This window comes from Schistocerca nitens, chromosome 2 (assembly GCF_023898315.1).
Source record: "Schistocerca nitens isolate TAMUIC-IGC-003100 chromosome 2, iqSchNite1.1, whole genome shotgun sequence".
Classification (NCBI taxonomy): Eukaryota; Metazoa; Arthropoda; class Insecta; order Orthoptera; family Acrididae; genus Schistocerca; species Schistocerca nitens.
The window spans coordinates 593,980,369-593,994,566 of record NC_064615.1 but is presented as its reverse complement, the minus strand read 5'-3'; the positions used below and the strand labels follow the sequence as shown (position 1 = coordinate 593,994,566).

Below are 14,198 nucleotides of genomic sequence, written 5' to 3'. Positions count from 1 at the left end.
AAATGTAGTCCATCAACAAAGGAGGTGGTTTACAAAATACTCGTTCGACCTATACTTGAGTATTGCTCATCAGTGTGGGATCCGTACCAGGTCGGATTGACGGAGGAGATAGAGAAGATCCAGAGAATAGCGGCGCGTTTCGTCACAGGGTTATTTGGTAAGCGTGATAGCGTTACGGAGACGTTTAGCAAACTCAAGTGGCAGACTCTGCAAGAGAGGCGCTCTGCATCGCGGTGTAGCTTGATGTCCAGGTTTCGAAAGGGTGCGTTTCTGGATGAGGTATCGAATATATTGCTTCCCCCTACTTATACCTCCAGAGGTGATCACGAATGTAAAATTAGAGAGATTCGAGTGCGCACGGAGGCTTTCCGGCAATCGTTCTTCCCGCGAACCATACGCGACTGGAACAGGAAAGGGAGGTAATGACAGTGGCACGTAAAGTGCCCTCCGGCACACACCGTTGGGTGGCTTGCGGTGTATAAATGTAGATGCAGATGTAGATTATTTGAGTTCCTCTCCACGCTGTCAGGGGCTTACTCTAGGCGAGCGCTTAGAATCTTAGATGGTGCGCTGGCTGGCGGTCCTCACCCGTGACGCCGGCGATGTCGATGGCCCTGGCGCGCAGCACGCGGCCGAACTCTCCCTCCCCCAGCGTCTTCTCCAGCAGCAGGCGAGAGCGCGGGAACTCCCACTGCGGGTCCACCTGCAGCACGCCAGCTCTAAACTCGGTTATAGGAAGACACATAATTTGTTGCACTAATTATAAGGTATACTTATTTATAATTGCCGGAAAAATCCTCAAAGACGGTGTTCAGTGACAGCACAGTATAATATGTGTGTATTGAGGGGTTGTAGTGTTGGAAATTCATTCGTCGCAGTCATTGGTTATCGGAAGGCTCTCAGGAGGCCTATCTGAACACCATTTTTTGACTAAGTAGACAGTAACTGTGCTGAATTTAGAGGTGAACAGTTTTTGCAACATTGATTCTAGGTTACACTCATGCCCCACCGAGGAGTAAGTACCCCTGTTGGACAGATCCAGCCATTTGAATGGAGTCGCTCTGTGGGCCTACGGGAAGGGGGATGGATGTATGGACGGATTGCTCTTCGTGTTGCTGCAATGTATCGGCGATCTGTTGCTCCCACAACTGTAGGTCAGGTTCTGGACGTCTGTGGCAGCACAGATGAACGTGAAGATCGAAGCAGTGTGCGAGCAGCGGTGGCCGAGTGAGTATAATCCAGGGACAAGTCCGGGCACATGTTGCGCCCATTGTGCCATCAGCGACCGTTGGGAACCGTCTGACTGCAGCTGGATTACGATCACTTGTGCCACTGGCCAGGCTACAACTCACTCTATGACACTGCCAACTATGGCTACTCTCGTGTGTTGAAAGAGTTCACTGGAGAGTGCAATGGCGCTCTGTTATCTTCAGTGATGAGAGTAGGATCTGTCCGTATGTGAGTGACGGAAACACACGTGCATGGCACAGTACTGGTGAGCTGCTTTTGCCAAAGTACATTCACCCATGCCACACACATTCCATCCCAGGTGGTATGTGTGTGTGTGTGTGTGGGGGGGAGTGGGGGGAGAGGCATCAGTTACAACTCACCTTTAGTGTGTCTGCAGAGTACTGTAAGCACCGCCCACTACATTACACAAACTGTTATTCCTGTGGTACTGACATTTCTTTGACAGGAAGGTGATGCGCTTTTTCAACAGGACAGCGCAAACGGCTGCTGCGACGACATGTACTCTCTGTGATGTAGAACAACTTTACTCTCCAACAAAATAACCAGATCTCATGTCGATTGTACTCGTTTGGGCCATGATGAAGCGGGAACTAGCTCTCCACGGCCTGCAAGAACCATTGCGCATTGCAATAAAAGGCACGATATGCTTGGCATAATTTGACGTGGGGTGCCATTCGGCAACTTTACCATCGTTTTCGTGCGAGAATACACGCTGGCGTTGCGCCAGAGCGGGGATAAACTGTGTATTGGTGAGAAAGTTTGGGTACGCTTTCCTGTGAGGTGTGTTTTTCATTTGGTCTGAATTTGTTATCATATACTCCTACAGTGATGAACTACCTGTCACCTCACTTGTCAATCAAATGACCTTGGTTTTGAGGGTGCTGCACTTTTTCCGACAGTGTATATCTGGAATTTCCTAGATAGTAAACATTACAATTTATATGGTATGCGGGCAGTATGTAATAATAATAATAATGTTAATACGTATGGTAACGCATATTTGGCATTTAAGAAATGTCTTTCGTATTAACATAGATACACAGTGTCTCATCAGTCTTAATGTCTTAACATGTAAGTGCAAACTCTTTAGAATGTACTCAGGTGTGTAATCGGTTTGCACTTACATCTCACGGCATTAAGACTGACACGATACGGCGCATCTGTGGGGGCGTGCTGAATAGTAATGCTTCCCAGTTTTTATGTGAAAATTCTTTAGGATTTCTAATAAAACAAACGTTATTAACATTCTACATGTTTATTCTTCATGTACACATTTTTGCAGCTCTGTGCCGCTAGAGGGCTCCGAATTGTAGCGTGTAACATGCCGGTGTGCAGTATGCCGGCGTGCAATGTAATAATGTCTGTGCATCAGAAACAGCGTGCTGTAATCGAGTTTCGAATTTGAAGGTTTCGTCCACACATGGCGTACCCACTCCATCAGTAAGACAGCGCCACACCACAGGCGAGTGCTGCGGCCTTTGCAGCAATGCAATTTCTTGGTTTCACTCTCATCACTTATCTTCCATATAGTCCCAACTTGACACATCCGATTTTCATCTGTTTCCTTCTCCGCTGAAGACGAACTCCTTAACCTCGTTCAACTTCTCTCTCTCCAGCTCAACTCCTGTCGTTCTGCCATTTTTGTTTCCCTTGACCTACAAAATGCCTATGACCGTGTATGGCATCCCGGTCTCCTCTTTAAACTCCAAACCTACGCCCTGCCTATCAATTTTGTCCGTCTGGTCGCTTCCTTCCTCTCGCGCCGTACTTCCTATGTCACCCTCCACAACACCAACTCCCGTATCTTTTATCCCACTGCTGGCGTCCCCCAGGGCTCTGTCCTCTCCCCTCTCCTTTATCTCTTGTATATGGCTGATATGCCCAAGCCAACCCCACCTGTCCACCTTCTCCAGTATGCTGATGACACCACCTTCCTGGCTCTCTATCCTACCCTTCAACAGTCCCAATGCACCCTCCAAACCCACCTTAACCAGTTCACCGCTTGGTGTAACCAGTGGTTCCTCCATCTCAACCCCTCAAAAACCCAGGCAATCATCATAGGCCACACCACCCGCTCCTTTCGTCTCCATGATTTCTGTCCCCCCCCCCCCATTTATGATCATCCCATTCAGCTCACCTCCACCCTGAGATACCTTGGCTGCACCCTCGACCGTCACCTCACCTGGACCCCTCACTTCCAGACCATCCGGCAGAAAGCCCATTCCCGCCTCCGCCTCCTGAAACTCCTGTCCGGTCAGACATGGGGATTGCATCCTTCCACCATTCTCCACAACTACAAATCCCTCATCCGTCCTATCCTCTGTTATGCCAGCATTGCCTGGATCTCCACACCCAACTGCTTTTACAAGGCCCTCCAAATCCTCGAACACCATGCGCTCCGCCTTGCCTTCCGTATCCACCTTCCTTCCCCCACACGGCTCCTGCATGAATTCATCCCTTCCCCCACCTCCTCCTGTTCCTCCAACATCTCTGCATCCTTTGCATTGTCTGCAGGCTTGATCCCCCCCCCCCACACCCTCTGGTTTCCTCCTTCCTCTCCACCCCTCATCAGTTGCTGCGCCTCTATTGCTGTATCCCTCCCTCTCTCCACCTCCACACCCTCCATCTCCTTCATCAGGGCAATTTCCCGGATGATGAACTTCACCGTGCCATATACCCTTCCTTCCAACTATAACCTGGCCTTGTTGCCCCCCCCCTCCCCAGGGCCCCCTTTTTCCTCTCCCCTCCTTCTCCTAGAGCGGATTTTTCTCCTTCCCCCCTCCTGAGACCCTGCACCCCATCCTTGCCTCTTTCCCACCCACATCCCTCCCTACCTGGCCCTCTTCAGCGCCCCCCCCCCTCCGCCCATCTCCCCCCTCTCTTCCCCTCCCTCCCTTCTTCCAGTCTCCTCATCTCCTTACGCCTAGCAGATCCTCCGTTTTGAAATCATCAGTGTGCCACGTCAGTGTTGTGTTTAGTGCTGTTTCTCCTGTGCGTCGAGAGGTGTGATTTTAATTGTGTGCTGGTCTTGTACTTAGTGTTACCGTCAGTGTTTGTTATGTGCTACACCATCCGTCGATACTTTAATGCTCCTGTCATACTGTGCCTTGTGTTCTTTTAATTGTCCCAGTGCATGGTTTTTTGTGTGTGCTACTTTTTTACGGTTTTTATCTCCTTTTTACAGTCACCCCTTTTTTGTCTATTGTCTTCCATGATATTCCCCGTTTTTATATCCATGTTCACCATGTTTCCTCCTTTGTTATTTTTAGATGTCTTCTATTGTTTGTTCTATGTCTTTCGGCTGAAGAGCAGCGCATATGCTGCTGCTATCCCACCCTGATGGGGAATTGAAACCAATAAATGAAAAAAAAACCTGTTTCCAAAACTTAACGAACACCTCCCAAGACTTCACTTTGTTAATGGACGAGAAGGTGCAAGCAGAAGTGAGGTTGTGACTTTGTCAACAAAACCAAACATTCTACACTGACGGTACCAACAAACTGGTCTCTCATTGAGAGAAATGTGTTCGTCACCAGCTTGATTTCGTTGAGAAATAAATATGTAGACGTGACGATTGAAGATGCAGAGTGTCAGTAACGTCAATTTTATTTAAAAATCTACATAAGAAATTCGAAGGCATGGCTTTTCAGCACGCTCTCTTATATATGTTAGCCCAGTCAACAAAGGCAAAGTAGGGAAAAAATTCATGTAGTCGCAATTATTCGTATAGTTGTATGAGGTAGTGTCATAAACAACACACTAATAATCCTGACCAATGATCACTTTTTATGTTTTTATTGAATAACTCGAAATCCGAAGCTTATAGCGAAAATATTTCCTAGTCCAAAATTAAACTGCATTGAACTTCCTACAAAACATGTCCTATTCAATTTTACTGTAGGACTTACAGTTCCCTCATTGCAGGGAATGGAAGTAATCGCAAATTATTAAAAATATTGTTTTAACTGTATAAAATTAGTGTTTATTTTTAAATGAAGTGGGTAAAAACCAATATTAAATGTATGTCCAACATATAAGTGCAATACAGCTGTATTAATGGATAAATTGTGTTCTGGGGTGTGACAAGGTGGAGGAGGGAGGGGGATGTGTGTGGTAGAAGCTCGAGGGAAGGCTGGTCGCCGGATTGTGTTCACGCAATTCCCTCTCCATAGGCCTGCAAACTGAAGACGGAGCAGGTGATTCCCCATTCTGTCTACCCTACTACGTCCCAGTAAACTACTAAAGGGTGTTTCACAAAGCTACAACGACCCTCCACAGCGTGCCTCGTGAGTCACATGCACCACAGTGCTTATTTTCCACAAAACGCGTTAACGCTACATGGAATGCAGCCAGGACTCACTAATAACACTAACGCTAGAAACGCACACGGACTAAATCTATGTAAATCTCTGCACACTGTCCTACACAGCAAGAGGAGAATTTGATTCTTGTTCATCCCCTACAGCAGTTGTAGTGTTCTTGTGCGAAAAACCAGTTCCTCCATTACGAGCGCTGCTCGCTTTTCAATTTACAGACAGACTATTACCCCCCTCCCCCTCACCTCCCCAGCATTTCATGCTCAGTTCCCTTATGCGAGAAAACAAAGCAACTGCATTGGGCACATGGATAAACAATGGAGTTTCAGATTATTAAATAAGTTGCAGTTGTTAAGTGAGCATTTATGTAAAATACACTCCTGTAAACAATAGCTGAGAAGTGTTTGTCTTGGAAGTGTGATGTTGTCAGTGACCTATGTAGTGTTGGTGGGAAAGAGATTGCCGGCCGCGGTGGTCTCGCGGTTCTAGGCGCGCAGTCCGGAACTGTGCGACTGCTACGGTCGCAGGTTCGAATCCTGCCTCGGGCATGGGTGTGTGTGATGTCCTTAGGTTAGTTAGGTTTAAGTAGTTCTAAGTTCTAGGGGACTTATGACCACAGCAGTTGAGTCCCGTAGTGCTCAGAGCCATTTGAACCATTTTTTTTGGGAAAGAGATTGGATTGGTAAATGTGGCACCTTGCCGCTGTGTACCATTGAAATCGTATTGTTAAGTCATGTAATGGTGTTATAATCAGTTGGCGGAGTATTAATGAATGACCATAAAGCTACTGTACTTCATTCACCATTAATTGTGTGACTGGTAGACTGCATATATTTTTCAATTCAGAAATTACTGACACTTATACTGTGGGATGCACTGTGTGGATCCACTTAAAAAACATCCACAATGTATCTTCAAAGATGGGTGTGAATATGTCTGATGGAATCGGACTGATCATTTTCAAGTGTGCAGCGGTAATCTACTGAAATGCTATGCTTGACTTATGATGAAATATCATAAGTTCCGTAATACCTAATGATCTGCTTCTGTTGCAGAGGGAGACAGTTTAAACCTATGGGCCTCTTCAGATGTTGGGAGAGCTGAGGCAGGGGTGATGCATTTGATACTCCTCATGTTACGAAAAATATTCTAGATACTGATAGTGCATACATTGAAATCGACATTGTCGAATACATATTGACAGCATGTTACACTTCGGGCACGCTCTTCAGTGTGGCAGACAGCAGACAGCTCCAGCTGTTGAGCCCACTTAAAAACTCCAAATAAGTAGTCATTTAAAACAATGTAAAATATATGTGTGATATAAACAAGCGCTCAGTGCAGTTATTTTGTCTGCTCACACAAGAGAATTGGATACGAAATATTAGGGAAGTATAGTCTGACTGTAAACTGTAAAGCGAGCAGTGTTCGTGGTGGGGGGAAGTGGTCAATCCCAGAAGAACACTACAGCTGCCGTACAGGATGAATGAGAATCAGTTTCCTCTCTAGCAGTGTAGAGCAATGTACAGAGAGTTACGTACATCCTGTACACATGTATTTCTTGCATTAGTGTTATTAGTAACCCATAAGTGAATTCCGTGTACTGTCAACGCATTTTATGGGAAATAAACATTGTGTCGCCAGTGAGTCATAAGACACGCTGTGTAAATTCGGTGTAGCTTTATGAAACACACGTAGCTGCTTCCTGGGACGAAGTGGTGTTGACGAAGTATGGAATCACCTGCTCCATCTCCAGTCTTCAGGTCTTCTGTTACGCCGTCGCCAAGGTAGCGCCTGCGGGCCGGCAACACATCTAACACCACACAGGACTGACGTTGTCTGTGCCCAAGGCGTAAGCAATGGTAAACATCGGCTGTTTTGGAAACAGATCTTCCGTGTAGTACTTCCTGCAGAGGGAGTTCGAGATGGCCTGCAGGAAGTATTACTGCACCAACATCTGATTGGCTGGCCAACACTATTTACAAGCTAGAACCAGCACCGGACGTCAGTTCACGCCGAATAGCGACCTCAAGGACGTCTCCACGGAAGACTACGTCTTCGTCATCGGAATAGGACTTGGAATTTAGTGTATGTGTGTTACCTCGGACTCTTGCGGGAAACTTAGAAATTATCTTTTGTTGCCTCTAGTAGGAAATTCTTACTGGCGTTGTGATTGTGACTTTTCGTTGTTATTCAGTCATTTCTATGTAGACTCACGTAAATAAAAATTGTGTTGTAAAAACTTTCAAAGTGTCCGTTACAACACAACCTTCCTCCGCGCTTCTACCACACACATCCCCTCCCCTCCATCCTGATAAGCACGTGGAACACAATTTATCCCTTAATAGGGCTCTACTGCACTTCCAAGTGATACACACATTTAATAGTTGTTTTTACTCATTTCATTAAAAGATAAATATTAATTTTATGTATTAAAACAAGATTTTCAACACTCTGCAGTTTTTCCATCTCCTGCAACATGAAGAAATTATTAGCCCTACAGAAAAATGAATATGACCTTTTTTATGAGACAGTTTCGAAGTGGGAAACATTTAAAAAAAGTGACATTTAAACGCCCACCTCAACCAGCACCGGAGCTAAGATATTTCCGAACCGGTGCAAAAACGTGACAGTGGCGCCAATCCCTCCGCCCACCCTCTCCCTTCACCCCCTCCCCCTCGAGCGTTTGAGACATGACGTCAAAACTTAAAAAAATTGATTTTTCCAAAATGTGTCATTTTGTAGCTCACTTCTTTCTGTAGAGTTTGATGTATATGACATATATATTCGAGTAAATGTAAGACATGTTATTTGGTTTTAAAAGTGTGCCAAAGTGCAGTGCACGCCTCTTCACAAAGCATTCTTCTGTCGCATGTCACTGTATTTCGCTCTGTGGAATTCGAACGTTTATATTTTATAATGGATGCCTTTTTTTTTGTCATCAGTCTACTGACTGGTTTACTGGTTTGATGCGGCCCGCCACGAATTCCTTTCCTATGCTAACCTCTTCATCTCAGAGTAGCACTTGCAACCTACGTCCTCAATTATTTGCTTGACGTATTCCAATCTCTGTCTTCCTCTACAGTTTTTGCCCTCTACAGCTCCCTCTAGTACCATGGAAGTCATTCCCTCATGTCTTAGCAGATGTCCTATCATCCTGTCCCTTCTCCTTATCTCCCGGCGGGGTCAGGGATTTTCTCTGCCTCGTGATGGTTGGGTGTTGTGTTCTGTCCTTAGTTTAGTTAGGTTTAAGTAGTTCTAAGTTCTAGGGGACTTATGACCACAGCAGTTGAGTCCCATAGTGCTCAGAGCCATTTGAACCATTTTTTTCTCCTTATCAGTGTTTTCCACATATTCCTTTCCTCTCCGATTCTGCGTAGAACCTCCTCACTCCTTACCTTATCAGTCCACCTAATTTTCAACATTCGTCTATAGCACCACATCTCAAATGCTTCGATTCTCTTCTGTTCCGGTTTTCCCACAGTCCATGTTTCACTACCATACAATTCTGTACTCCAGACGTTCATCCTCAGAAATTTCTTCCTCAAATTAAGGCCGGTATTTGATATTAGTAGACTTTTCTTGGCCAGAAATGCCTTTTTTTGCCATAGCGAGTCTGCTTTTGATGTCCTCCTTGCTCCGTCCGTCATTGGTTATTTTACTGCCTAGGTAGCAGAATTCCTTAACTTCATTGACTTCGTGACCATCAATCCTGATGTTAAGTTTCTCGCTGTTCTCATTTTTACTACTTCTCATTACCTTCGTCTTTCTCCGATTTACTCTCAAACCATACTGTGTACTCATTAGACTGTCCATTCCATTCAGCAGATCGTTTAATTCTTCTTCACTTTCACTCAGCGAATCGTATCATTGATATCCTTTCACCTTGTATTTTAATTCCACTCCTGAACCTTTCTTTTATTTCCATCATTGCTTCCTCGATGTACAGATTGTAGAGTAGGGGCGAAAGGCTACAGCCTTGTCTTACACCCTTCTGAATACGAGCACTTCGTTCTTGATCGTCCACTCTTATTATTCCCTCTTGGTTGTTGTACATATTGTATATGACCCGTCTCTCCCTACAGCTTACCCCACCTTTTTCCAGAATCTCGAACAGCTTGCACCATTTTATATTGTCGAACGCTTTTTCCAGGTCGACAAATCCTATGAGAGTGTCTTGATTTTTCTTTAGCCTTGCTTCCATTATTAGCCGTAACGTCAGAATTGCCTCTCTCGTCTCTTTACTTTTCCTAAAGCCAAACTGATCGTCACCTAGCGCATTCTCAATTTTCTTTTCCATTCTTCTGTATATTATTCTTGTAAGCAGCTTCGATGCATGAGCTGTTAAGCTGATTGTGGATGCCATCAGACCTATATTCAGGACAGTGGAACTAAAGTGCCCTGTGGTGCCTCTGCTGCTCCTGGTCGGCCGGTATGTCATCCTACCCCCTACCTCCCTCTTAAAAAAAATCACAATTAATATTGGGTGGGATTATTTGTAACCGGGAGAATAAGAACTCTTCAGAAAATTTGCACTCTTTGTTGCCTGTTAGCTAATAACTTTCTCTTTTGTGTGACATAAAATAAAATGTAGAAAACATTAAACCACTAAAGACAAGAGACAAGCAAGACAGTACACATTCCTTCAATCCTTAGGCCCCGGCATTTTTTTCTTTCTAATCTTGCTACAGCTTTACACTGCGTGCTTTTCTTTGTGCGAAAGAATATATTACCTCATCAAAGTTCATCAGACGTTTTGCCAAACGAAAAATCAAAATATTGTCTAATACTGAAAAAGATTTTATATGAATAGTACCCAAGACTGTTGTGGCTCTCGATTTGATTACATTTATTTTGTCACCGTCTGCTAGATAAAACGAAGTACGCCTTTCTAATGTTGCACAATCGTAACATACACCAAATAAGCGAGCCGGCTGCTGTGACCGAGTGGTTCTAGGCGCTTCAGTCCGGAACCGCGCTGCTGCTACGGTCGCAGGTTCGAATCCTGCCTCGGACATGGATGTGTGTGATGCCCTTAGGTTAGTTAGGTTTAAGTAGTTCTAAGTTCTAGGGGACTTATGACCACAGCAGTTGAGTCCCATAGTGCTCAGAGCCATTTGAACCATTTAAGTAGTTCTAAGTCTAGGGGACTGATGACCTCAGATTTTAAGTCCCATAGTGCTTGGAGCCATTTGAACCAAATAAGCGAGGCTGTTTTGGCACAAATGGTCATTTTTATCTACCACACTTACATAAATAACACGACAGAATATAATTCATGAAGTACCAACATCAAATGGCTAGTAGGCCTACCACAAGCAAAATGTTTTGTGTTAGAAAATAGTTTCACATTTCATTCATACGATCCAGTTTCTCAAGTATGGGAACGAAAAGCAGTAGTACGAAATTTTTACATAAATTTGGAATCGTCATATTCTTCTATATAACTTGGTGATGTCCCCGTTTCCTCTCGTTCCTCGTTCTAGCAAACAATCTTGTCATTGTAACTATTCCAGACACTATCAAAACTTATTCTACATTTAACTTCACTAATCGAGAATCACCGGTTCAGTTATCCAGTGTCTATCACTCCGGTTAGGCATTATTACGTGTTCGCACAATGCGTTTCCCGCGCTATTTCGAGAATAGAACTTAAGTGGCTGCTAACCGGGAACTGTACAACTGGCCCTCAGTAGTGCAGCGATCTGGCAAAAACGTTCAGTCGAAAATTTCATTTTCTTGGATACAATGACAAGATTAATATGTAATATTTCTTACCTGTTATTCCTGTTAGTCGTTCATTTCCAGTCTGGTAGTATGAATCTATAGATTTCTCTAATAATTGTAACAAGGCTCATCATTCTCGCACCCAGTTAACCACATAAACAAACAGCGATTGGCATTGATTCGTTCTGGTTTATTCGGGGCAGTTCATAAAGCCCCATACCCTTTAGCCTTCGGAAAAGTTTTTTAATCTCTAGATGTGTTGGGTATTCTCGGCAGAGGCATCACGCACACCATGCACGAATGCAAAACTCGAATTATGATTCGTACAGAAATCAGCTTATAATGTGTTCAAAAATGTTTAAAAACCAACGGGGATGCGTTTCAAAATCACATGAATAATCGATAGGCCAACATGCGCTGGATGCTAAGCTCTTTGTGAAATAAGATTTTTTTGTTTACGAACATGAATTTGGCACCCCTTGAAATTGTCGTTCGGGGCAGATACCCCGGTTTGCTTCCCCCCCCCCCCCCCCCCCCATGCCCCCCTTCCTAGACCCAGGCCTGGCATCAACGCTCACAGTCCATTGGTCAGGATTTTCAGTATGTTGTTCATGGCACTCCTTCCTACTATTGTACAAAAATTAGCGACTACACGAATTTTTCTCTCCAAAACAAACTTTTTTGCTCTGCGTTATGTTGGACTGATTCATTTTTGCTGAGTGAGCCGTGAGACATTGTGTGGCATATTCCCTCGCTCACTACCACCAAACTGTTAGTAGTCCGACCTAAATTATGAACACAACCTTTTTGTAGTAACTTTAATGATGTTAAATTTTGTGCTTGATTACGTTTCCGCTAGAGGCCGTAGTTTACGAATTATTCCAGAAAAGCGTACAAAAGCGACCTTCAAGCGCGTATTCCTTGAATAACTCGAAAACTGTGGCCTTCAGCAAAAACGTATCCCAAGACAAAACTTAACTTTATTACATTTTCCACAAATAGGTCCTGTCCATTTTTTTTATTGTGGGACTAAAGTTTGGGAGTAGCGAGCGAAAAAGTATGAAAATCTCATGCATGGTTTTTGTATGCGTTGCGGGTTGCATAAAACCTATCAGTAGTGGCAGTTCAATCACCTTGTACATCCACTTTATAATAGAACCTTTGAAAACAGCCTAACGCCGAAACGCGTAAGGTGTACCAAAGTCAATAAAAGCTGTGCCATGACTTTGGTGTTAACTGTAGTGCAACTAAATGACGGCGATATCTCAGAAAGCATTTACACAAAATATCTCTAGGGCTGTGATCTTTGAACCGAGCCAGAGTGTACGGAAGCCGTTACTCCAGTTAGTGACGTCCCGAACACGGATATTGTGCCGAAGATGTGGTAGTGACAGGAAAGTGTCTCTCACTCACCGGCGGGCGGGCCTCGTGCGCCAGGAGGCGCGCGTCGTGCTGCGCGGCGCTCTGCACGTAGTCGGAGGCCGTGGTTCCGCCAGCCGCCGCCAGCTTGCGCTCGCGCTGCAGCCGGCCGCACCTCCTGCAACACACGCCGTCGCGTCGCTGCGCTCATCTCGTAGCTAGTGTTGGAAGTTCCTCAAACAACTCACAGGAGTGTAGCAACGTAGCATTGTCCTCGCCAAACGCCGATATTTCGACAGGTGAACATAACTTCATTTTCGAGGCACAAAATGAAAAGAGACCGCTGTGCATGGCAACTTAAAAGTCTCAGTGGGCAGGGCAACTGCAATCAGGAATCAAAAGGCGGCGTATACAAAAACACCAATGTACACAATAAACAACTAGCACAACCACGCAACAAAAGATGACCAACATCAGACGTTATCGATAGTGAAATAATTAACAATATATTAATAAATACCGCTAATTCTGCCCCTCTGTTGTTTGACCAGGGCGAGAGCAGGACTCCTAGCAGAATATAAGTAAAAATTTCTCAAAACATTATCCTAGTAACTGGTAGTGCACGTCAGAATCACTTTGTTGTTACATTCCATCAAATGACAGGTACCGAGCTAATTTTCTGCAATGGGTGAATTGCGCCGCTTTTGTAAGCGTGTGTGTCGCTTCTGCTCTACACGCCTGTCTTCCACGGGCCTGATGGTCTGACTGATATATAACATGCGACAACTGCAGGGGATACGGTGAGCATACGCTTTACACAAACAGAGAACATTCCTTGTATTCCCTAATGGAGCTCTTATCCTGTACACCACCCAATCGAAAGTTCCAGGCACTCCTACGAGCCGGCCGCGGTGGCCGTGCGGTTCTAGGCGCTCCAGTCCGGAGCCGCGCTGCTGCTACGGTCGCAGGTTCGAATCCTGCCTCGGGCATGGGTGTGTGTGATGTCCTTAGGTTAGTTAGGTTTAAGTAGTTCTAAGTTCTAGGGGACTGATGACCACATCAGTTGAGTCCCATAGTGCTCAGAGCCATTTGAACCATTTTGAACCACTCCTACGAAATGAGGAATTGATCGCCAAATTCTCGATAGACTATTCCACTGGTACGAAAGGAGGTGAAGGAGGTGGGGAATATTGCGCTGTGATCCCAGTTAGCTATATATGCCTTGTAGCATCCTTGCTTCAACAGCATCCTACTTACGTCACAATCAAGCATGCCTGCTCCCCCGTCAACCCCACTGCAGGTGTGCCTCAGAGCTCTGTGCTTTCACCCTCCTCTTTCCATGCTGTACAATGCAGACATTCCTGAATCGCCATCCCTAACATACCTCCTGCAATATGCTGACCACACCGCCTACCAAATCACTCATAACATCCTTTAACTCTCCCATGCCTCCCTCCGACGCCACATGAATCTTCTAGTCGAGTGGTGTAATACATGGAAACTTCTAACTAACTCCACAGAAAACCCAAGCCAACATCTTTGGTC

At 45.0% G+C, this 14,198-nt stretch overlaps 1 protein-coding gene across 1 annotated transcript in view; it reads right to left on the bottom strand.

Annotated features, from left to right (window-relative positions):
• LOC126234508 (proto-oncogene tyrosine-protein kinase receptor Ret-like) overlaps nucleotides 1–14,198 on the bottom strand; it is a 141,164-nt gene that overhangs the window by 73,309 nt on the left and 53,657 nt on the right. Inside the window, exons 6-7 of the mRNA XM_049943202.1 lie at nucleotides 12,708–12,831; nucleotides 589–703 (exon numbers count right to left, since the gene is read on the bottom strand). Of these exons, the coding sequence (XP_049799159.1) occupies nucleotides 589–703; nucleotides 12,708–12,831 (239 nt within the window). The remainder of the gene's footprint in view (nucleotides 1–588; nucleotides 704–12,707; nucleotides 12,832–14,198) is intronic.